This window comes from Chenopodium album, chromosome 5 (genome assembly GCF_948465745.1).
Source record: "Chenopodium album chromosome 5, dcCheAlbu1.1, whole genome shotgun sequence".
In the NCBI taxonomy this organism is placed as follows: Eukaryota; Viridiplantae; Streptophyta; class Magnoliopsida; order Caryophyllales; family Amaranthaceae; genus Chenopodium; species Chenopodium album.
In genome coordinates, this window is record NC_137838.1 from 32,381,057 (window position 1) to 32,406,260 (window position 25,204).

General features: G+C 43.9%; 1 protein-coding gene across 1 annotated transcript; it reads right to left on the bottom strand.

Annotated features, from left to right (window-relative positions):
• Positions 1–14,143: 14,143 nt before the first annotated feature.
• On the bottom strand, positions 14,144–19,444 carry LOC145630651 (NEDD8-conjugating enzyme Ubc12-like). The gene is made up of 6 exons (XM_081682861.1): positions 19,218–19,444; positions 17,261–17,374; positions 16,307–16,415; positions 15,323–15,401; positions 14,574–14,690; positions 14,144–14,486 (listed from the first exon to the last, which is right to left on the bottom strand). The coding sequence occupies exons 2-6, from the start codon at positions 17,367–17,369 to the stop codon at positions 14,346–14,348; spliced, it is 555 nt and encodes a 184-aa protein (XP_081538987.1). The 5' UTR covers positions 17,370–17,374; positions 19,218–19,444; the 3' UTR covers positions 14,144–14,345.
• Between the last annotated feature and the right edge of the window lie 5,760 nt (positions 19,445–25,204).

The window sequence follows — 25,204 nt, forward strand, 5'->3', positions numbered from 1 at the left end:
GCTGGAATGATGTAGTTCACGAGCATTTTCCTAATTTCTTCTTTTGTCACACTCTGCACTGTTTGTCTCCATGACCCTTGCATAGTAAATGGAAAAATATCATACTTACCATCATGCAGCATATTTCCATTGATGTCATAAAGGGTTTTACAAATCATCCCCATAAACATAGCTTTAATTTTGTATCTCTTGGATTATTGACATCTATAGAGGTTTTCTTCCTTTGGTAAGAGGTAGAACCTCCTTGTTTCAGGGTTTATATAGAACCATTTTTCATCTATTTGTATAACATGTTGCATATCCATGAAAGTTGGGTCCCCGGAATAGGGTGAATATGCCCTAATGCCCTAATGCCCACTTCAGTCTAGCTATTTTGTAATTTGATGTGACTGTTGGATGGTTCGTTCTTGTATGTGTTCTTAGTCTGCCTTTTTTTCTTCAAGTTATGGAGAAATCCATGTGACACTTTCAAAGCAGCTGCATAACTCCTTTCTGTTGTCCTTTTGTATAAGAATACTGACTGCAAGAACTCAATAGAAATCTCCCCGGGCTTAGGACCAGTTTTCCCAAGTTTTTTGCTCCTATCATCAATGACATTCCCTTATGCTATACTTTGTTTGACAAACAACCATACCCTCAGTGATGCGCTTCTGTGAATGCCATATTTTCTTTCCATTTAAGACAAAAACCCTCTAGGTAATTCCCCACCATGCATGTTTACAAGAAATTCATCAAGCATTTGGTGTTTTTTCTACACATTTAATCTCTTCCTGCTTGTCACTTGTGTCTGCCCTTGTTCTTCCCCTTCAGTGTTGTCCAACTCAGCCTCATCATCCGTGCTTACATCAGCACTGTTGCATAGAATTGGCCCTTCATTTAGTATCTGCTCTATATCAAAAAATTCCTGATCGAATACATGCGTGTTGTGTCATTGTTTCCTGTATTTGCAGATTTGAAGGATGGTGATGAAGTTTTTTTTCTACTGACGTTTTTTTAAAGTGGTGATGAAGCAAAACCCTAATGTTGTCCTTAGTTTAGGACTAATTTCAGTGTATGCAGTTAATATTTTGACTAATTATGGATGTAATTAATGGGTTTATTTTGGACAAACTTAGATGTGAAGTTAATGCCCATGGTGGCTTTGGTTAGTAATGAATGTTAACATTGAATGATGTATGCCTTTTTATATAAGGCAATTTTGGTTAGAATTTGAACTGAAATTTGAAGGAAGTGTGAAATTTGAAAGAAGTTCAAAACTTTGGTGGGAAATGTGAAATTTCAAAATTCACACCAAAAAAATAGAGGGAAAAGTACATTCCCTCTTCTTTGAGTCTGATTTTCACCAAACAAAATGAGGGTCTACCAAATTCCCACTTTTCCCACTTAGTTAATCATCTCCAAAATAAAAAAAAATAATGGGTTTTTCTAAGCTATACCCTTAAGGTATTCGAGTTTGTAAGGTGTACCCATGCTTTTTCAAGTTTCTAAGTTGTGCCCTTCAACTCCTTATCAATACTAAAATGTACCCTTATTAGTTATTTAAAAGTTATTTGAGAGTGTGATTTCGTGGCTTCAGTTTTCATTATTAGGGTTGTGATGGCTAAGATTTCTTTCTCCTACCATTTCCTTACCTTTTACCATCTTTCTATTAAATTTATAGTTAACTTTAGGTGACGTGGAAGTCCCAATGAGGGTACCATTCATTAATGGTAGTGAGTTGAGGGACATAACTTAGAAACTTGAAAAGGCATGGGTACACCTTAGAAACTCGAATACCTTAGGGGTATAGCTTAAAAAAACACAAAAATAATTGTGGGTGTAAGGAGTATAATAATAAGAACAAAGACACCTGCGTTCTATAACAACGGGTCTCTTTGTAATTTTTATTCTTAAAAAATAAAAAACAACTAATGTCTTTAGTGGTTTTATTAATAAAATTGTTAATGACATTAAAGGTTCTAAACTGAACCAAGCACCAATCCTACTAGAACGGTACCTTGGGAATTTAATTTAAAATCGATGTATAATGGGAATTAGTTTTTGATTCAACTATATTGAAAGGGAAATCACTCTATTAATAGTATAAAATATATATAGTCTATGTTAGAGTAAATAAGTTAACTTCAAATATGAGCAAGGATTGGGAGTACATGCACGGTGCAGCTGAGACAAACTCGTGATGAAATCAAAAACAGCAAAAGATTCAAGGCAATCAATAATATCCGATACATGTGTAGGTTTTACACTAATTTGTATGAATAATTCTTGTATAAGGCAGGTGTATGTTAATTTTATTGTAAAACAATTGATTTAAGCGCATTTTAACTATTTTTATGGCAATTTGGTTTGAATTTTAGTTTAATCTGCAATTTTTTTTATAGATATGTGATTACATACTGTTTCGGATGAAAACAATAGGACCTTGCCGAAGGTCCAATGAAGTGGATGAAGACTCGTCCGGTCCAAGGGATGTTGGGCCGAAGGTTTCCTGCACAGCAAAACACACGTAAACTGGCCTAGGGGGTGGATCCGAGGAAGACCCCTCCGATGCCGAAGTCAAATAGTGTATTTAGAGAGGAAGCTATGCAAGAGATTTAATGCTTTAGGTTTTTTTGTATATCTCATAAATGAGTTAATTGAAGGCTTTTATACCTTTGCATATGAGGAGAGGAGAGTAATTGGGCCCCTAAATAATCATGGGCTGACCATAGTCATTTGGACCAAATGACTCATAACTGACTTGGCTTGATTGGAGGCTTGGGCCTTGACCTTGGAACATTGGATCATTTAATGACTAGATTAGATGAATTGGACCCAAACAACTTGCCCCCCAGACCCGATTTGGAAGGATGACGGGTCGGGTTTGAATCCAATAAAAATGGAGGGAAGTAAATGATTTACTTAAATCAGAAGATTTAAATTTTTAAACAGTCATTAATTAAATAACTGTAATTTGGATAATTAATAGGAAGTGGAGTGGATAATGGGCGGTTAATCAAGTGAGAAAGTGTTTAACGGTTAATTAAGGAGGCATTTAAGAGAGATTTAAACTGTTCGACCTTTAGAATTCTCCTTTCTAAAATTATAAGGTCTGATTCGCACTTTCGCCTCATTTCTTCACCAATTTGCACTCGAATTCTCGCAGAAACTTCCATTTTCGCTTCGAATCTTTAGCGCAATATCTCCGAATCCAAGTTTGACACTCAAATCCGCCACTCCCACTGACTTGACCGGCGCATTTCGGCCTATTTGAAGGTAAATTTCCTCGAGTTTCCTTTGATTTTCTTGCCTTTTTGAGAAAATTCTTCTTTTTCCTACTTTTCTTCTTCGAATTTGGTTATGGCTCGAGGAAGAGGGCGTCAACCAGATCGACGGGGCCAGGCTGAGGATCCCCGTGACCGCGCCGATATTTGGAACGGGGAACGCGTCGGGGAAGACCCGGAGAGGGGAATTTCGGTCGTTCCTTTGAAAGTCGCGCCGCCTCAGCAGGACGCCGGGGCCGGCGAGGCGGGGCAGCCTGAGCAGAGAGAGCGGGCTGGGCAGGCCGAAGATTTGCCCCCTGTGCTCTAGGACCTGCTCCCCGGGCATGCTGAATGGCAAGACGCCGAAGCTCAGGACGCCATGGTGAGAAATACTCCATACTCTTGGTGGGTTCGGCATGCCGAAACTTACCGGTTTGCCGAGCAAATAGAGTTGCACTACGGCATTCTCGAAGAGGATGGGTATTGGTGCCGAATGCCCTCGCCAACTGACAGGATTCACCGTCCCCCTCTTGGATATATAGGGGTGTACACTCGGCAGTTACAGTATGGGCTTCGGTTCCCTCTGGATCCCTTCGTCAGGGATATTTTAATAAAGTACAGGATTTCCCTGTGCCAATTAACACCTGTCAGCATTCGGCGGGTGATGACTTATCTCTTGGTGTGCCGGTTTTTTGCCGTTGAGCCGAATTTGCATTGCTTCCGAAGGATGCATCAGCTAGTGCAGAACATCCAGAGCGTGTACGGCCAACACGGGTCCTCAGGCTGGTGGCGAATAGAGAGCCGCCCCCAATATCTGACTATGTGGCCGAACGATTCTTCGGATAAGGATTGGAGAGGTCAATGGGTCTGAGTGAGAGTTCCCGCTGATCCGGAGCACCCTTATTTTTTCGGAGCTCCCCGATACCTCTCCAGGCCTGATCCGAACATGCAGGATCTGGGCCCTGAGGACCCTAATGCCGCTCGTCACCCCAGCTACGAGCAAATAAGCTTCGTCGGGAAGCAGGATAACCCTGGGGGAGTTGGCCGAATGAGATTCATCCCGACCAGATGGCTTCCAGACAACCATTACGTCTTCCAAGAGAAGATGTTGGCGGTTGTCGGCCTCAGCCGAAAGTACAGGGATGGTAAGTATCTTCGGCTGGGGCCGAGGACTTTTCCTTGTTTAATTTTCTGCCTTATTTTAATTCTTATTCCCTCAGTCTAACCTTTGTCTTGTCTTTTCAGAGCTGAGCGAAGCTACCTCGTGTATTGACTACAATCGGCTCAGGGTGAACGCTGAACAAGTCATTTTAGATCGGGCTCCGGCGATCACTGCTCCGAAGAATCGTCCGTTGCATCTGCACGAAACGGGCCTTCAGATCGAGGCTGCTGCCGATTACACCAAGCAGAAGCCTTGGTGGGAGAAGCGAGATCCCCTCAGGCCTTTATTACCCGAGGAAGCACAGGCTGCTCAGACAGCCGAGGACGTGTCTCGAGCAATCGAATCCTTGGAAGGAGGTGCAGGGACGTCTGGTGCTGCGGAGAGGGATACCTCTGCATCTGGAACTCAGCCGAGGGTTCCGGTAAGTTCCTTGGCTACTTTATTATATATATATATATTTATATTTATTTTTTTTACTCACACTTTGCTGCCCCCCCTTTCTGCAGTCTGAGAAAGGGAACGGAAGGAGAGAAGGGAAAGCGCCTGCTCGTTCTGAGGATCCATCTTCGTCAGAATCTGAAGAAATGGACGAGCAGCCCTTGGCAAAGAGGAGGAGGAGGTTAGCCGTACTAGGGCCTCGTCAGTTTCAGATGGGGATGAGGCCTACCGGGGGCATCCAAATAAGGGAGCCTGATGAAGGTAGACGCTCGCCGAGGGCTCCCCCTCCGCCGGAAGCTCCGCGTCCTCAAACCCCCCCTCCACCTCCCGAAACTCAAGAGATGGAGGTGGACCAAAGAACTCCTGATCCGAAGGGGGGGGTTCAGGAACGCCCTGCTGAAGACTCTGAGAAACCAATCGCTGAAGGTTTCTCAGATGATATTGATAGGGAGGTTGACGCTCTACTTCGTCAACCTGATATGGGGGAGGAAGAGGAGGTCATTGCTGCTGACCCAGGTGGAGACCAGCTGGGCTCCGCCGAAAGGGAAGGACATGCTGAGCCCGAGAAGGCTCAGGAGGTTCCCTTTTCTTCCTTCCCATCCTTCCAGACGCTGAACTCTGGAGATTTGGGTTTCTCGGCCCCCCGCATCACAGTCCCAGAACCTGTTTGGGAACGAATTTGGGGCCAGAACCGTGAAGGAGCTGCAGGTTACTTCGGCGACCTATCTGGTATGTCGGAGGTGGACCGAGCAAGGGTGTGGTCGCTGAAGGCCACGGCTGGAATGGGAGAGTCCAGCCGAAGGGTCCCTGACCCTGCCAGAGACAACCAGCGTTTGCTGATGCAGGTACTTAACCGTTTAGTTATTTTATTATTATTTTTTTATTCAGCTCTTCTCCTTCCCCCTTCTTTTTTTTTTTACTAATGTGCCCCTGTAAACAGGTTGTGCACAATCAGACTCTTACTGTAGAGCTGATTGACACCCTCCAAGATAAGCTGGAGCATGCCTGGGAGGATGCTAAAATTGCCCAGGAGGAGGCAAAGCTGGCTGAGCTGAAACAGCGGGCTGCTGAAGAGAGGCAGGCGGCGGCCGAAAAATATGAGAAGCAGGCTGCTGAGGCCCTTCGGACCTTCTGCCACGCCATGGAAACTGAGGTTTTCCCTACTCTGATGGCCGGGGAGAGCGTCATCAATGAGCTGGGGGCTTTTGACATCCCCAGTTTCAGGGCGGCTATCTCTCGCCGAATCGCTGCCGAGGCTGCTGGTCAAGTTCGAGAGATGGAGCAGAGGCTGGAGGGTCTGGAGTCCAGCATGATGGCCGCTGAAGAGGCTCAACAGGCCAGGGATGCTCACCTTTCTGCTGCCAAAGCTGCTGCTGAGAGCCAGGACCAGAAGCTGAAGGAATTGGAAGATCAGCTGAAGGTTAAGGGAGATGAGCTGACCCAGGCCAAGGCCGAGACTTCCAACGTCCAGCTGGAGCTCAATGAGCAGAAGACTTCTTCCTCCAAACTCTCAGAAGAGTTAGAAAAATCTAAAAAAGATTTGGAGGAGAGTCGAAAAAGGTTGGCTGATGCTGAAGCCTTGCTCCAAGTCCGCCTCTATACCCAAGAAGAGTACAAAATGGGTTACATAAATGGGTTAAAGGTGGCTCGGAGGTTGGCTCTCCATGCTGAGCCTTCGCTGGATTGGGCTCAGTGTGCGCTTTGGGCTCAGGACCCCGAGGATCCACACATGTTGTATGCTACTCCTGCTGAGCATGAAATCCTTCAGGCTGAACAAGCCGAAGAGGAAGCTAAGCGGCAGGAGTTTGAGGCTGAACAGCGAGCCGCTGATGCTCAGGCAAGGGCCCAACCTGCCTCATCTGCTGCTGGGACCGAGACTGCTAGGGGGCTAGACACAGCTGACCAGCCTGATCCTCCGGCTGAAGCATAGGAAATCGGGCAGTCGTCTTCAGAGTCTTGCGGATCAACATGTGCTTAACTTCAGATTTGCCGCTTTCTGAATCTCTTTTTGCCTTATTTTTTCTTCAGCTTGCCTTGATGTACAAACAATTTATTTTTGTTTCTGTACGTATTTCGGCAGCTGTTATTTTCCGCTTGTGGGCGGCTGCCGATATAATCTTTTAGTTTATTTGAACACTTAAACTTTGTAGCTCGTTATACGAGCATGATTTCGTGTTTTATGCATTTGACATTCCTTTCATATTGCTTTGCTTTGAACTTGCATTTTTATTTTTTTTTCGCTAAGTACAAAGCTTCAGCTAAGAGATGCCAGCTGAGGTAGTCTGCACTTGTGCTTCTTGCCTTCCCAGACATCTGAAGACTTGCTCTTCAGATTTCTGAGATTATTCTCATTTTCCTTGTCTATTTTCTGCTGTTTTATGCTTTTTCCCTCGAGTTTTCGTCTGTCTTAAAAATGGATATCTCAAACACAGGGCCAACTGAAGGCAGTGTTTCAAATAATGGCTATCTGGGATGCAGAGCTCAGTTAAGGCAACATCCCAGATTTGTCCATGGACTCATTGCCTTGCAAAACAAGTCCTATTGGGGTTTCTGCCCCAGCTGAAGGACTAGGGTTCCTTAAAAAGGCGAGTTTTATCGGCAATCCGAAACCTGATGCTCTGAGGGCGAAGGTTTCGGACAGGGCCGAAGGAAACCCTTAAAGAGTAGACAGTATAATGAAAAGCAAGAGAAAATATTGCAAATGTTTGTAGAAAATAGTGGCTCTGAGGCCTTTCATTAATAACTCAAAATGTACTTACAACGATTGTTCTGCCCCGAAGGGTTTACACATGATATTTTTTAAGTACATCAGCATTCCAGTGATTTTTCAACTCAGTCCCATCCAACTGCCGAAGTCGGTATGTTCCTGGCTGAAGCTCATCATAGACTTCATAGGGTCCCTCCCAGGCCGCTGAGAGTTTCCCGTGAATTCGGTTTTTCTGCACTGCAGCAGCATTCCGAGGACGAGGTCTCCAATTTTGAGAGGCCTCGCTTGGACTCTTCGGTTGTAAAATTTGCTGATTCTCTGCTTGTATGCAGCCATTTTGACTCGGGCTGAGTCTCTCACTTCGTCGAGAAAATCGAGGGATTCCCTCATAAGATCCTCATTCTCAGCCGAGAAGTGGTGCACTCGCAGGCTTTCTGTACTGATCTCCACGGGGAGAACGGCTTCGGCGCCATACACCAATTCAAAGGGTGTGCGGCCTGTTGCCTCTTTTTCGGTTGTCCGAAGGGACCAGAGGGTTCCTGGGAGCTCCTCCAGCCACTTGGACTTCTGATCTTCCACCCTCTTTTTAAGGGCGTTCAGGATCTGCTTATTTGCAGCTTCGACTTGTCCGTTACTTTGCGGGTGGCATACCGCTGAATATGCCAGTTTGATGCCGAACTGATCTGTATACCGCTTCAGCGGCAAGTTATCGAACTGCCTCCCATGATCGAAGACAAATACTTTCGGGATGCCGAAACGAGTGATGATATTCTGCCAGATAAATTTTCTGACAGTCTGCTCTGTAATGTTTGAGGCTGCTTCGGCCTCGATCCATTTACTGAAATAGTCGACACCGACTATCAGCCATTTTTTTCTGATATGCAGCATCCGGAAATGGACCCAGGATATCCAGTCCCCATTGGGCGAATGGAAGTGGGTTTAGCACAGGCTGAAGCTCTTGGGCTGGCTGATGGATGACTGGTGCGAATTTTTGGCATTTTTCACATTTTCTGACCAGTTCCTTAGCGTCTGAGATCATAGTGGGCCAATAGTACCCCGCCCTTAATGCTTTGTGGGCCAAGGTCCTTCCTCCAATGTGGTTTCCACAAATGCCGAGGTGGATTTCCCGAAGGATGTAATCTGCATCCGTTGGTCCCACGCATTTCAACAATGGGGCTGAGAAGGACTTCCTCAGCAGCTCCCCGTTGAAGACAACGAACCTTGAACCCGTTCTCTTCAACTTGGAGGCTAAAATTATGTCTTCGGGAATTTCTCCCCGAAGCTTGAAAGCCAGGATGGGATCCATCCAGCTTGGTTCTTGATCAACGCAGCATACTTCAGACGCTTCGTCGATACTTCTTTCTCGGCGCACCTCCACATATACAGATCGGTTCAGCTCAGTGAGAGTTGAACTGGCAAGTTTGGAGAGTGCATCGGCTTGGGCATTCTGACCCCTGGGGATCAGCTGAACCTCAAAAGTTCTCAGCTTTGCAATAACTGATTTGATCTTGGCAAGGTACGATATCATTGAGGGCTCTTTGGCCTCGTAGCTGCCACCAATCTGATATGCAACTAGCTGAGAGTCTGTCTTCAGACAAACGTGTTCAGCTTCCAGCGAGATGCACAATTCTAGGCCGGCTATGGCCGCCTCATATTCGGCTTCGTTATTCGAAGCTTTGAATGAAAATTTCAGTGCGTACTCGAAGGTTTTGCCTTCAGGAGAGGTTACGACCACCCCTGCCCCCGAACCGTTCACGATGGAGGATCCATCCGTGAACACAGTCCAGGTTTTCCTTTCGTCATCTAGCGTTTCCTGGTATGAGCATTCGGCCAGGAAGTCCGCTAGAGCTTGAGCCTTTATAGCTGCTCTCGACTGGTAGCTGATGCTGAATTCTGTGAGCTCAAAAGCCCATTTGGCCAGCCTACCAGACTTTTCCACCTTGCCGAGAACCTTTTCCAGCGGCTGATCTGTCAAAACCACTATCTGATGACAATCAAAATAGGGTCTTAACTTCCGAGCGGCTACCACCACTACATAAGCAACTTTTTCAAGTAAGGGGTAGCGGGTCTCAGCATCCGTCAGGGTGTGACTGACGAAGTAGATTGGCTGCAGAACCTTATTTTCCTCCCTCAGCAGCACTGCACTGATGGTGGCTGGGCTGACAGCCACGTATAAGTACAGGGGTTCCCCCTCCACTGGGCTAGCCAGTGTTGGGAGTTGAGCCAGGTGCTCCTGAAGCTGCTTGAAGGCTTCTTTTTGCTCGTCTTCCCAGACGAGCTCTTTTGTTTTCGAGAGTTTCAGCGCTTTGAAGAAAGGTAACCCCTTATCCGAGGCCCTGGAGATGAACCTCGAGAGGGCTGCCATTCTTCCGGTGAGCCGCTGAACGTCCCTCTTTGTTTTCGGCTCGGGAAGATCGTGTGCTGCCTGCACCTTGGCGGGATTGACATCAATCCCTCTTTTGCTGACCATGAAGCCGAGGAATTTCCCTGACTTCACGCCGAAGACACATTTCTTCGGATTCAGCTTCATTTGGTGCTTTCTTAAGGTGGCGAAAGTTTCGGCCAGGTCCTTCACATGGTCTTCGCCTTTTTTGTTTTTGATGATCGAATCGTCAACGTAGACTTCCATGTTTCGGCCCTTTTGCTCGGCAAAAACTTGATCCACTAATCTTTGATATGTTGCCCCCGCATTTTTCAATCCGAAGGGCATCATTTTGTAATTATACACCCCGGCGTTCGTAACGAATGCCGTTTTTGCTCGGTCGTCGGGGTGCATGAAGATCTGATGATACCCAGAAAATGCGTCCATGAAACTAAGCAAGGCGTGGCCACTTGTCGAGTCGACTAGCTGATCGATCCTCGGCAAGGGATAAAAATCCTTCGGACACGCCTTATTTAGGTCCGTGAAGTCAACGCACATTCTCCAGGTGCCATTTTCCTTCTGAACCATCACCACATTAGCCAGCCATTCTGGATACTGACAGGGTTCGATGAAGCCTGCATCCAGTAACTTTTTGACCTCGGCTGCGATGTCTCGGTTCTTATTTGCTGAGTAGTTCCGCTTCTTTTTCTTAACGGGTCGACACGTGGGGTCGACATTAAGCTTATGGGAGATGAGGTATGGACTTATCCCAGGCATGTCAGCTGCCGAGAAAGCAAACACATCTCGGTTGTTTCGAAGGAGTTGAATGAGTTCAACGCGGACTTTCGGATCAAGGTCCAATCCGATTGTAACGCATTTTTCAGCGTCTCCTTCGGTCAACTCGACCGTTTCGGTCTGATGGTCCAGCTCCATCGTCGTGGGGCTGGACTCTTCATTTTCTGGTCTGCTGTCTATGTCAGCAGGAGTTACAGATTTTTTCTTCTTCGGCTGGCTCTCTAAGTCTTTCGTCTCAGATGATGAGCTAGCCTTTTCTTTTCCTGGCCCTTTTTCTTTGGCCAGGTTTCCTTGAGCCGAAGCACTTAGGCCCTTCGGCTTTTTCGCGCTCGGCTGATTATCTTTCTCCTCCTCGTCCTCGTCGTCCTCTTTTGTACGACTGGTGGACGGCTTGAGGTAGTTGCACCTTCGGGCCTCCTTCTGGCTGCCCTCAATCCTTTCGGGGTAGCCGGCATCCGAGACATAGATTATCAGCTGATGATATGTCGAGACTACCCCTTGGATCTCGTGAATAATGGGTCTCCCCATGATCACGTTGTACACAGAAGGAGCATCGATGACCAGAAATTCAGTCATGACGTTCCTGGCTGCCTCATCGCAGCCGATGGTGACAGGAAGTGTCACCTTCCCATCTGGATAAGTTGAGGCCCCGTTGAATCCGGATACCGGGTAGGGTACCGGCGTGAGGTGCTTGGGCTTCAGCTTAATTTGATTGTAGGCCTTTCGGAACAGAATGTTTGCCCCGTTGCCACCATCAACAAGGACCTTGCTGACGTCGTGGTTGGCCACCGTGGCGATGATCACCAACGGATCCTCATGAGGGAACGTTACCCCCCGGCAGTCGGCGGCTGTGAACGTCATGTTCAGCACCGGCGACTGAGGAGGCTGAATGCTAGCATTGTTCACCTGGTGGCTCAGAGCCCTAAGGTGTCGTTTGTGTTCCCTCCGAGAACATATTCCTCCCGAGATAACATTAATTGGAGGGAATTTTCCCTCCGTGCTTTTACTGTTCTTCCGGGGGAAGTCAAGTTCTTGCCGAGAGTCTTTTTCGGATTTCTCAGCCTCTTTTTTCTCGCGGTGATCCGCGATGTATTTTTTCAAGTACCCCTTCCGGACCATATCTTCGATCTGGTCCTTCAGCTGGATACACTCTTCAGTGTTGTGTCCCGGTGATTCGTGGAACTCACACCACTGATTCTTATTTTTGCGCTGATACCACTCGGGGAGTGGTCTCGGCTTCCTATAACTCTGCTCTTCCTTCGTTACGCTGTAGATCTTAGCGCGCGGAAGGGCTAGCGGAGTATAGGACTCATATCTGCCTGTGAATGGGGCAGATTTTTCCTTCTTCGGCTCGTTGGCCGAAGATTGTTCCGAGGCTTTCGCCTTTCCTTTCATCTTCTGGCCTTGGCCTTCGGACGATTGTTTTTGCTTCCTATTCCCGGATTGGGGTTGGGACTTTGTTTTGTTCCACTCCTCGGCTCGGATGAATTTATCCGAGGCATTCAGAGCTTCCTCCAAGGTCTGCGGGGTGTGCATGACCATGAAGTCTAAGAACTTTCCGGGCTGAAGGTCGTTCTGCATTGCAAAAACTGCCAGCCCTTGGTCCAGCTGAGAAACGCTAGATGACTCGTTGCTGAAACGGGTCAGGTAGTCCCGAAGACTCTCGGTCTCCCCTTGCTGCAGGCCCATGAGCTCAGCAGTGGTCTTCTCTCGGCGGTTTGCCGTAGAGAATTTGCTCTTAAACTTGGTGGACAGGTCGTCCCACCCCGTTATAGAGCCTTCCTTTACTCCCTTGGAGATCCACGCTTGCGCGACCCCTTTGAGAGTGGTGGGAAAATACTTGCACCAGGTCGCTTCGGACCTTGGGCAGAGATGCATGTGCCCCTCGTAGGAGGCGATATGGTCCTTCGGATCTGAAGTCCCATCATATGTAATGTGCGACGGTATTTTAACCGTAGGCACATGCTCTTCCAGAATCCATTGCTCGAATGGAGAACTGGTGGGTAGCATAACGGCCTTGCCCTTGTTCCTGGCCGAAGGGACCGCGCTCCGCCCTCTTAGAGAGGTAGGAGTGGTTTTCGACCCTGGCTGGGAAGTTTGGGCCTCGGCTACAGGGAACGAGAGGCGACTGTGCACGCTCGGCTCCCTGCCGCCGAGTCGGTCGAGCACGCTTCGACGAACAGTCTCAGGTCTCTCTCGGTGGGCAGATTCTGGCCGAGAGGCTGAGCTGCCGCTCTTGTGCGTTTCTGGCCGAGAGGTAGAGGATCCTTTGAAAAATTGAGGGTTCTTTTTCCTCTCTCTTTCAGTTCTCCAGGTATCCTCTTCCCACTCTTCCAGCTCCCGGAAGGAGGGAGGCTTCCCCCCATCATGGTCTAGCTTCCTCCGCTGATGCCTGGTATGCGGAGGAGTTCGATCACGGGGTGGAGGCTGAGAAAGGGAATCCTCCCGGTACGTTCCTCCCCCCGAACTAGCACCCTTAGAAGAGTTCCCGTCCGGCGAAGGTGATGGTGTAGGAGTTTTAGGCCTTTCGCCCGCTCCTTGACGTAGGCTTTTGTTCTTGCGGTTCTTAGCCATTGCTACTAAGATGAGTGCAAGATGATTTTGATTGGCTTAAAGATTTTTTGAAAGTCTTCCCCACAGACGGCGCCAAATTGTTTCGGATGAAAACAATAGGACCTTGCCGAAGGTCCAATGAAGTGGATGAAGACTCGTCCGGTCCAAGGGATGCTGGGCCGAAGGTTTCCTGCACAGCAAAACACACGTAAATTGGCCTCGGGGGTGGATCCGAGGATGACCCCTCCGATGCCGAAGTCAAACAGTGTATTTAGAGAGGAAGCTATGCAAGAGATTTAATGCTTGAGGCTTTTTTGTATATCTCATAAATGAGTTAATTGAAGGTTTTTATACCTTTGCATATGAGGAGAGGAGAGTAATTGGGCCCCTAAATAATCATGGGCTGACTATAGTCATTTGGACCAAATGACTCATAGCTGACTTGGCTTGATTGGAGGCTTGGGCCTTGACCTTGGAACATTGGATCATTTAATGACTAGGCCCAATTAGATGAATTGGACCCAAACACATACTATAAAAATACTAATATGTCAATCTAATTTATTTCAACTTTTTTGTAATATAATATTATTAATATAAAAATAATAAATTCTGCAATATAAAGAATAACTTTAACTATTTTTAACATAAATTTAACCTGTTGTACAATAAATTTTTTTTTTTGAAAGACACCAGTTTTACAATAAATTAACGTATACCCGGTTTTTTTTTTTTTTTTTTTTTTTTGAGAATTTGCGTGTTTATATTCAGCTTTTCAATTAGGGTGTTTTGTCTGGTTATTCAACTACTAAAACTCTTGTAAGAAATGATCATGAACAGAAGCGATAGTTTACTGGCGATTTAATGAAACCAATATTTCCAAATTGTTTGCACAATTTAACTATTGTTTATTTTGAACAAGAAAATACCATAAAATTTTATGTCATTTGGCTAAATTCTCGTTGCAACACAAAGTATATACCAAGCATCAAATACACTCCTGGCGAAATTGGTACAGATTTAACGGCATAGTTTCCAGGAAGTCAAACTTCACCCTTCACATCCAAGTTTACAGCATCATAACCATCAAGAAGAACACCTAGGAAAGAAAGTTTGACCCACATAACCCCCACCCATAGCTCTTTTCACATTGTTTTCAAAAATTTTCGGATTATCCCTTAACACAGCAGCGGCATCATGATTTAAAGGGTCTTCATAGTTTGGTTGCTGCGCACACAAATAGAATGCCACATTATAATGCAATTCGATAAAGTAAAAAAAAAAAAAACTCCAGGTAAAGGGAAATTTTAGTACCGTGAAGAGATGATACAACCCATAGATGACAGTGTTGACATTCAAAACAGGTTTCCAGTCTTCTCTTAGAATGTTAAGGCAGACATTACCTTCCAAGTCGATGTTGGGATGGTATACCTGCCAAATACATACAAAAAGTTGGGTCAAAAATTGTACGGAACAACTCACTTAACTAGTCAATTTGTGATAACTACTCGCTAAAAATTTTTATCAAAAAAACTACCCTCAAATTTAAGAACTTTGGGTAGCTCTACCCTTTTGCAGTTTCCGGCAACTAATTCTAGTAAGTGGGGCCCATTCATTATTTTTCCTCAAAAAAAAACATCGTCACCTTGTGCATATTAACCAACCCACCTTTTCTTTGCAAAAATTTAGTCCAAAATACGAACTCTTTGTGAAAATCACCAATTAAAGAAAGAAAAACAATTTGGTTTTCACAAAAATTTGGTTTTTTGGGTTGAATTTTTGCAAAGAATAGGAGGGTTGGTTAATATATACGAGAGTAATGATGTTTATTTGGAGGGAAAATAACAAATAGGTCCCATTTGTCGGAATTAATTGTCAGAAAATGAAAAAGGGTAGTGCTATACAAACTTTTAAATTTAAGAGGTAGTTTTTTTTATAAAACTTTTTAGCGAGTAGTTGAATTAACCTGTTAAACGAGTAGTTCCTGACAATTATTCTTAAATAAATAAGTTATCATTTTATGTAACATAAGACGGTCTTCCGTAGAGAATCACTCTATTTACCTTTGTCTTGCACTTAACCTTGGGAGGCTCATGAGGATATACAGATGGAACTTGGAAGGTGAACACAAATGTGCCGCCTCTGCAATCAAAAGTAGAGTTGTCAATTCGAACGTTCGGATCGGGTTTAGTGAGGTCGGGTCGAGTCAGGTCAATTTTTAAAGTAAAGTCATACGAAATTATTATATTCATACGAGTCGAAATCTAAATCGGATATTTTTCGAGTCGGCTTTGAATCGGTTTGGGTCAGGTGTTGTTTTGACTTTTGACAACTCTAATCAAAAGTTCCCTTATAATATCAATACACTACACAACTACTCCCTGCGTCTCTTAAAGTTCTTCCTATTTTAACAGTAATTGTCTCACAAATGAAAAAAGTTAAACTTTTTGAGATGGAGTGAGTTGATAAGAAGAAAGAAACAAGGAATGCCAATCAAGCATAGCCAAATGAATTATAAATGAAGTTCAATGATCCAAAAAGAAATATACCAATGTAATTTTCCTCCACACTAGTATATAGTTAAGTTACTTCCTCTGTATCATCACTGTACATGCATTCTTTGGACCTTTGACACTATTCATTTACTAGCTTTGACTATACTCTTGTTTTTTTTTTCCTTTCTGATATATTAAATTTTAAATCATTGTGTGAAATACTGAAATGTTAGTGTGAATAATTTTAATGTATACTATCAAAAGTTTTATTAAAAAATTTCATACTAATAACAATTTTTAGGCAAACGTAAAAGTCAAATTGATGCGTTCATTGTGAAATAGAGGAAACATAGATATAGATTTTGACCAAACTGCACGGCTGCACCCTCTCCATGCTCCACAATTACAAGAAAAAAGTCAACAAAGAATAAAGCAATAATAAGAACTAAGCGCTAGTTAGCAATAGCCTATGAATTATGACTGTTATTAAGAAAAGACATCAGTCGTGAGACAATCCAGATGTTGACATGATTTAGTAGAAGAGACACTTACAAATAATATCCCTCATCAGGCCGGATAGTAACCTCAAAATTCATCAGGTCATCCTTTCCATTGGGAAATGTTATGGTACATGATTTGGGCAGGTTCAGTTCACTAATATCTAGAAAAAGTCAATATATTAGAGCCACATTATGTAAACAGAAGAGGTAACAGTAATGTGAAACGTAATAATTCCCACATGAAACTATTCTAACAGGTTACTTTTATTATGCAGAGAGATCAGTTTATAACCAGAAGCTAACAAAAAATTGTGAAAGAAAACGTGAAACTTGCAAAACACTTCCCAGCGCATAACATGACATAAATAATCAACAATAATTCCGGTCAGAACAGAGCAAGAGAGAGAGAGAGAGAACAAAATCTTTATCCCAGTCTCTTACATAAAACCAATGACATGTTCATATATGCACGAATCTAGGCTAATCAAACAATAGTCTGAGGAACCCCATATAAATCATGCGCATAAAACCAATGACATGTTCATATATGCACGAATCTAGGCTAATCAAACAATAGTCTGAGGAACCCCATATAAATCATGCGCATATAATGAAGATGAGTTAGCGAGAAATATATAACAGTCAGGTAGAATGGTAATTTCACATTCAATGGAGGATATCGCAGCACAAGGTAGTTCTTCAAACCATCCAACATTTAGAGATTGATCATTAAATAAAAAATAGAATGATACAAAGTCAAATAAATTTTTTCCCTTCTTGGATCAGCAAGTTTCATTCTTAGTGTGCTTGCCACCTACAATTAATCTTTTTACTTCTGCCTGACAAATATGGAGTAACACCAAAAAGAATGGGACTCTTGATTTTTGAGCCAAAACTTCTACTGCTGAAGGCCATAACTTTAAGCACAACTTACACAAGGCCAAGACTACAACACCATTAAATATGACCATATGAGTCCCAACTAAAGCTTTTTAAGAAAGAATACCTTTATGAAGACGTAATTCTCCTGCTGTTTGCTTCTTGACATGGGTATTTCCATTAAGATTTTCAGCATTTTCCTTCTGTTTGGCTTTCACTCTGAACAAGTTAATCATCTTCTCTGTATTAGAAAAGGAAACGGGTGAATAACAACCTCAATGGTAATCGCCCACTTAATCTCACAAAAAGGCACGAAATATTGTACATTAATGCAAAAGATGCAGTCATGATACTGTTTTACTCATATCAGCAGGATTATTAAACATGAGGAAAAAAATTTAAATACCATCAAATCTAGATTTTCATAACATATGAAAACACACACTTATTCATTGACCAAATACTAAAATTCATTATACAAGTACAATTTTAAAGTTTCATTGCTACATAGTCATAACAAAGGAATGAATTTACATGTTGTAAGCATTGTTATAAAGATAAGGAAACCTTTATGCTATGTTTGGATAAGAAATTAGAAGGGAAATGGAAAGGAGGGAAATAAGAGGAAGGGGAAGGGAGGGAAAGTGGAGGAAATGATGAGCTCCATTTTCCCTCCAAATCTCTCTAATTTTGAAGGGATGGTCTTTATTAAAGGAGGAGTAAAAATGGATCCCTCCCTCCCCCTCCCCCTCCCCTTCCCCTTCCCTCCCCCAACATATTATCCAAACAAGGAACTTTGTCTCCCTCCCTTTCCCTTCCTTTCCTTTCCTTCCATTTTTTGTTATCCAAACATAGCCTTAAGTCCAAGCAAACAAACATTATACTTACTCAATTGAACTTGGTTTATTTAAATAGCATGTTTGGTAACAATATTTCTAGGGTTGGAAACGGATTTAATTAAACCATTACCGTTACCATGTGTTTGGTAGAAGGGTTGGAAGCGGATTTAATTAACCCATTATCGTTACCATGTGTTTGGTAGAAGGCTTGGGTAATAATTACCATTAATTAAGGGTAATGGTTTTCACCCATTTGTTACCTCTCTAAAAGTTTAGGTACACCCTCCTCAAACAAAAATGAAGAGAATTAGGCTTAGATGATTCCTTTCCATGTTTAAACCAAACATATGAAAAGGTAACGATTAAATGATTCCTTTTGTTCTCTTTATTTATTTCCTTTCCACTCTATTTTCAATATTCATACCAAACGCCCCGATTGATGAGGGAAGTAGGATTAGATCGTTAAAATCAAAGTGTAGGATCGAGATATTCTACTAAATATTGAAAATTGTTTTTAAATTGCAAAAATCTAATACAAAATTGCATTTTTCTATCAATATTGATCTAAAAGACATCATTTTGCCTTTGCTTACATGGTCACTAACAAGTTTAACAAACAGGTTGTAATTGATAAGATGGGTGTAAGATTGTCGAAATTAAGGCTTGATGTATTATAATTTTTTTTTATAAATATACACTTTCCAATATGAACTACAAAACTTAATTCTACAAATTATAGAGTCGGTGAATCATAAGATTATACAATAGCATTGAAATTCTACCATCAATTTTTTTTTTTACGATCCTAAAACTCTACATACTTTAAGATCCTACCTAAGATTGCGATAGATGATATGAGCAGGCCCGTCCTTAAGCCAGGGCAGAAGGGGCGGCTGCCCTAGGCCCAGGAAGAAAAGAGGTCAAATTTCATAATTCAATACTAACATTAAAGGGTTTTGCAATATATTAGCAACCAAATTTGATTTGGTTATTAAATAAAGCTCGAAAAATCACATAATTTTAGGAATATGTGATTCAATTATCCAATTAGGCTCATAGCAACATAATCGCTAGTTATGATCTTTCATAATCTTAATATTTAGAACAAATAGTTCAGATTTTCGAATACCACAGTAACCACACTATCTGCAATGACAATTATTTGAAATAAAATTAAATTAGATCAAAGATAAACCCTAGATTGTGAAATTGATATAATCATTACAAAAAGAAACAACAACTTACCTTAAAAGCTGATAAAAGTAATAGAAGGCGCCTCGATGGAAAACGTCAACGGCGATTCAACGGAGAACGTTGAATGCGCTTCAATGGAGAGCTAAGAGAAAGAGGGGAGCAAGAGGAGGAGACAGGGGCTACGTTAATTCGTTTTTTGTTTTCTTTTTCCTTAATTAATTATTTAGAACAATTCAACGGGTTGGAGTCTTAGAGACTTGGAGCCCCATTAATAAAAGATAAATTTTCGAAAAGAATGAATCCTACCTACGTTTCACGTTTGTGCTATACAATGTCCGGTGTTGTGTTTTAACTTAATCATATCATATAATAATAACTAATTTATAAAGTGTTTCGGGGTTTTTTTTGTCCCTCGGGAAAGTTACAACACTAAGACTGGATCCAGCAAGGGGCGCATGTACCTGCAAAGCAAACGGACCGCCGGATGGTCGGTGGTCTGCCTCCGAAGATTAAGTTAGTAAAGTATTCGGAGTAAAACGCGCGGAAATAAAGTTATCTGCTCGGATTCCAAGCTCGGGTAAGGTGCTGTCTGTTTCCTGAGAGCGACAGCTCTGTAATAAATGTGGATGTGACGTGTTGTCTCGTGTTTCGTATCATGTCCTCAAATGAGGGAATTGTCCCTATTTATAGGGTCTTTTGGGAAAGTGTGCCCTCCCTAGGGTCTGGTGACCTAGGGATTAGGGCACGCCGCAAAACGGCGCCTCAAGGTTTGGGCCCTTGAAGGTCGCCATTTCAGAGGTGATATCTGAGTGACACGTGTCACTGATCCTAAAAGGCCATTTGGGCGTCTCTTAGGGTGACACGTGTCGCCCTCCTAATGGTCCATTTGGATCATCAAACATCCCAAATCAAGGGGATATCTGCCTACCACGTGTCACCATCTTGAAGGTCCGAGGTGACTCTTCTTCCAGCGACACGTGGCAGGCTCCGATTGGGCCACTTGGACGGGTATAAAAATACCCAAATCATTTGCCCCTCACAGGGGTCATGTGCATCACACATGACGCCTGTGACAGGTGTCGGCCTCTGATTGGCCGAGTCATTACTTTTTACTGTTGGGAGAATTTAGGGTTTTAACCCCCAAGGTTTTCACCCCCCCTATGAATAGAAAGGTTTGACTTCCTCTTGGATTCACATTTGCGTGAATCTTCAAAGGAATCTTGAATCTTTTGACTTTTAAAGACTTTGACCTTCCAGAGCATCCGGCAGCCGGCCCCCTTAGTTCGCCTACTTCAACAAGCGCCCAAGACCGACGACTCTCGTTAACTTCTCCTAAGGTAACCGCCTGATCTCTTTTTACTTATTTTTTTGCATTTTTCTTTATTGAAATGGTTTCCCAAACGCACCTGGCACGGCCTAGGTTAGCGATCAGCCGGTCACCGGGGACGGCTGAACCTAGAACTAGGAGTGCCGAATGCTCGTTCGAGAACTTTGCTTTAAGTACATCTCCAAATCCGACAGTGTCTGTGCCTCTGCAGGACGATGGCCAGAACAAAGCAAACAACAAGGAGATATAGAGCGGATGGTTCCTTTTACCATTCGGACAGTGAGACTGTCAATTCTGATGGCTCCATTAGGGTGCCTATTTCTGAGGTCCGTGGGGACCCGCCTAGCACCGTCAGCACTCCAAATGACTCATTTTTGGAGGAGTGCGACAAGGAATTTGAGAACCCCGGGCCGAGTGGATCGGTGCCGGATGATGAGCTGGGGGAGGACACTGCTGGCAACAACCGGCAGTCCCCTAGCTCCGAAGAGAATTCTGATGACTCTACGTCATCATCTTCCAACTGCGTCCCCCTTGACTTAGAGGAGTTGCAGTCAAACCTAAAAGCTACCAGAGAGTCCCTCTCCGTGAGAAGGGAGAGGGTTGGGCGGAGTCCCCTACTATCTGCACGTTCCAGAAGGCAGGCGGAAGATCATGACAGATGATCTTCCCAAATTTCTTTCTGACCATGTCATGGGACATGGCTTTCTTCTGTCCGTGTCCGATGCTGAAGACACGGTCACTTGGCTGAGATGGTTGTTTATGGTGACCAGTGCTTCGGCTGTTATGAGGCAGCCATCCAGGCAAGATGATATGTCCATTTTATATAGTGTTTTATCCCCGTCCCTTGGTCGTTATTAGTAGTGTTTTTGGCTCTTTCGGGCCACTTTTATTACTAATTTGTGTGTTCTAGTGTTTTCGTAGTTTTAGTTGTATTTTATAGGAAATTGCACTCTTGGAGCATTTTCCCGGGCTTTATGGATCGACTACGAAAGCTAGAAGGACACGACCACTCTTGAAGCCCAGGATCGGTGAGAGCCGGTGATTAAGGGCTCGGTATGCGATACCGGGGCTATTAGATCAATTAATCAAGAACCGATGAGGAAATCCAGATTGGGCTAAGGAATCGAGCCCAATCGAAATCCAAGCCTCAGAGAAGAAGCCGGGCCCGATCGGGCAAGCATACGCCCGATCGGGCGAGTGCACGCAAAAGCAAACCTCAGGAAGAAGCGCACCCGATCGGGTGAGCGTAGGCTCGATCGGGCGCAGCATACCAAGCAAGGGCAGAGTAAAAAGGCGGGCCCGATCGGGCGGCCCTTCGCCCGATCGGGCGCGTGTTTTTCTTAGTAGCTGATTAGTTTAGTTTTAATTCTTGTTTTAGGAAAGGTTTAAATACGATTATGTACGGAATTATTAGCTTACCTTCTTTTTTAGACTTTCTCTCTCTACTTAGTATTTTTCTCTCTCTTAAATTCTCTCTAAACTTTTGTTCTTAATATTCCCTTTAATTCCAGATTTATTTTTGGTACAATTTCTTCCCTTTTAATTTCAGCTATTTTAATTGCTTTTCTTGATTATGCTTTTAATTATTTACTTGGTTGGCTTAGTTATGATGATTAGTGAGTAGTTTCATTCTAGGGTTTATGGGGATCCATAATTAATATGAAGGGATAGTTTGTTATTATTGATTATTGATATTGCATGATAATTTTCTATTGAATTGTTTTAATTCTTTGCAATTAGATTATGAATCAAGCAGATGTAATTTGATTGTGAATGTTTAGCAATATTGAATTGATGAATCGAGCAGATGTTGATTTAATATTAAAGGCTAATTTTAATAGGAACTTAGGTCTAGTAAATTGCGAGAGCCTGTTAGATCTATGTTGATTAATAAATTGCGAGAGCCTGTTAATCATGTTATCTGTGCATTGTTAATTATTAATTACTTCGTTCTATCCCGGAATATTAATTATTGGTGAACCTGTGACCCTAGGATTCCTTATTATTGTTTCTTTTCTCCCTAAACTTATTCTTCGTAGTATAGAATTCATACCTAAAAATATTGGTTACTTAGATAATTTAGATTATAATAATTCATTAGAAGTAAAAAGACTTGTTTCCCTGTGGAGATCGACCCTACTTCCCTATCTACATTAGTTAGAGGATTTAGGTATTACTTTTGATTAGGGGATACGACTTTACCCTGTCACAAGACTTTGCTTTCCTCTCCATCCGGCCGTGGAGAGGATCTTGGACGGATACCAACTGGGTATCTGGCAACTAGCCCCCAACTCTTGGGTAAATATCTTGGGCTACGTTGCCGCCTGCGAAATGCTGGAGGTGGATCCCAGCTTCGAGGCGTTTGCTCACGTGAACTATCTAAGCAGAACGCCCAATCCAAGTGGGATCGGCTGGTTTACTTTGACCAGCCACACCCGGTACATGATGACGCTGGGGAAAGAGAACAAGTGGAAGGACTAGCAAACCAAGTTTTACATAGGCTCTTCCCCAGACGCCCAAAGGAACAGGCGGTATAACCGCTGGACTCAGTATCCTCGCCTCTTGGCTGGGAAAAAGGCTATTCCGCCTGTTCCCAGTCGGGCCTAAGAGGAGATTTTTGACCGGAGCCTCTTTATTGTGGCCGTCCGGACAAACCAAGAGACGGGGGTTAAGGAGGTCACCCCTCAAAGTTATATTCCCCGATTCGAGTGGCTCTCGGACGGGACGTACTTGGCCGCATGTGGGCTTAGTACTAAGATGCCGAGAGGTAGCTGGCCGCATGATATTATTACCTTTGCTTGCTTTTGATTATTTTGTTTCTTCGCTAACTCTTGGTTTCTTGTTGCAGATAAGGCAATGGAAAAGCTCCCTGCCCACAAGAGACTAGCCCTCTCAGCCGCCTTCTACCGCTCAAACCTAAAGCAGGCGGATGAGCAGCCACTAGGCGGCACTCCTAAGGTAACGAGCTTGCAAAGTTTTAGCTTAATGAAATGTGTAACATATTCTGTTTATGAGACTCACACTTGGAATTCTTTTCAGAGGGCCTCATCAAAGCCTGCCCCCTCTTCTCAGCCGGACCCCAAGCTACGAAAGCAGTCGGCTGGCGATGTTTCAGGCGCCTCCTCCCCCACCATGACTCAATTAAAGCCGGACGCTCAACAACGAGTGTCAAAGAGTGGCAAAACGCCACTCACCACTACTGGCAGCACAGCAGGCGTCATCGAAGCTGCCGGGGGAGAAGGAGGTAAGCCATCCGACCATTCGAACATGCACTTTATAAAGGTCATTCTATTCAGTCTTGACTTAGCTGTATTTGTTTGATAGATGCCCCAGCGAGGCCAACTGTTCTCCAGATAGCCAGACAGATGCTCAGGACGCTTGATCCTGAGGACAAGGCGGCCGTCAGAGGGGTCGGCACCCTGGACCTGGATGGCATTTTGGCGCTTCTTTGCGAAGTACAATTTCTTACAACTTGATTAATATACATATTTTTTGTCGAATGGTTACCGACAAGTTTCTTTGGTTTGGACGTCTGCAGGCTATGCTGCGCGTGAGTGGTCTCAAAGGGCCCCTTAATGAGAAGACTAGGGAGGTAAAGGCAGCGAATTCTCGGGCCGCCTCTACTCTGGACAAAGCTCAGTTTGAGATTGCTCAAAATGAGATTCTGACACTTGATATGTTGTATTCCCAAGCGTCTGCCAACCTGCAAGTTCAGCAGAACTTGGACGCAGCCAAGCAGTGAGTGAAGGAGCTCCAGGACCAGGTCAAGGGCCTTAACGAGAAGCTGGACAACCTCAAGGAGGGGGAGTCCAAAGCGGCTAGCCTGGAGGCGACGGTCAAGAGACTCAGAGGGAGGCTGAGCAACTAGGAGAACTAACTCCGGACCAAGTATAGGTCCTTGATGGAGGAGGAGAAACAAGCCCTGGTCAAACAAATGATGGACGATAATGAGGTCATCATGCGTGCGGCCTGGGCGGCTTCTCAGCCGTCTGCCGATTATCAAACCTGGAAGGTCTAGTTTGATAAGGCTAATGACGAGTTTAATGCCCGTCTCCTTAGAGAAGCTCAAGAGGCGGAAGAGAAGGAGGCGGATTCCAAGAGTGCCTCTGAGGAGTCCAGCTCGTCTGGCGGCTCGTCGTTTAGGGACAAGGAGGAGGATGATCAGGAGGAGGATGCGGAAACTAAATAGCATGCGCCGAAGGACAAGGCGGATGCCGATGCTGAGAAGCTCCCCTGATCTTTAAGCTTTATGTCTGTTTTTTCTGCGGCCGAATGGCCAGTTACTCTGCTTTTCCGGCCTGTGTGCCGAGTAAAAAATGTATCTTTACCGACCAAGGGGTCGGGTAATTCAACAATTCTCCTTGCTTAGCCAGTTAACACTTTTCATTCGTCAATTTTGACGGTTGTTAATTTTTATGAAGCATCCGGTCATTTGGCCGGTTTTATTTATATTGGTGTTTATGCTTTAAAAATTTTCAAAGCATCGAATTTTTATGCATAGAATTTTAGCTAAGTATTTTAGCTTGTATAGTATGCGAATGTTCTTGCCCCAAGACGAATGTCGATTGGTTTCGGTTGATTAATTGATTGACTTAGAAATTATTGATACTTAAAAGAGTGATATGTCCATTTTATATAGTAATTTACCCCCGTCCCTTGGTCATAATTAGTAGTGCTTTATGCTCTTTCGAGCCACTTTTATTACTAATTT

Excerpts from the sequence above, each read along its gene's own strand:
- LOC145630651 (XM_081682861.1), bottom strand. The coding sequence starts at position 17,369 with ATGATTAACTTGTTCAGAGTGAAAGCCAAACAGAAGGAAAATGCTGAA. Across the intron at positions 15,402-16,306 it reads CCTGATGAGGGATATTATTT|AGGCGGCACATTTGTGTTCA; the intron begins GTAAGTGTCTCT and ends TTTTGATTGCAG. Across the intron at positions 14,487-14,573 it reads GGTTGTATCATCTCTTCACG|CAACCAAACTATGAAGACCC; the intron begins GTACTAAAATTT and ends TTGTGTGCGCAG.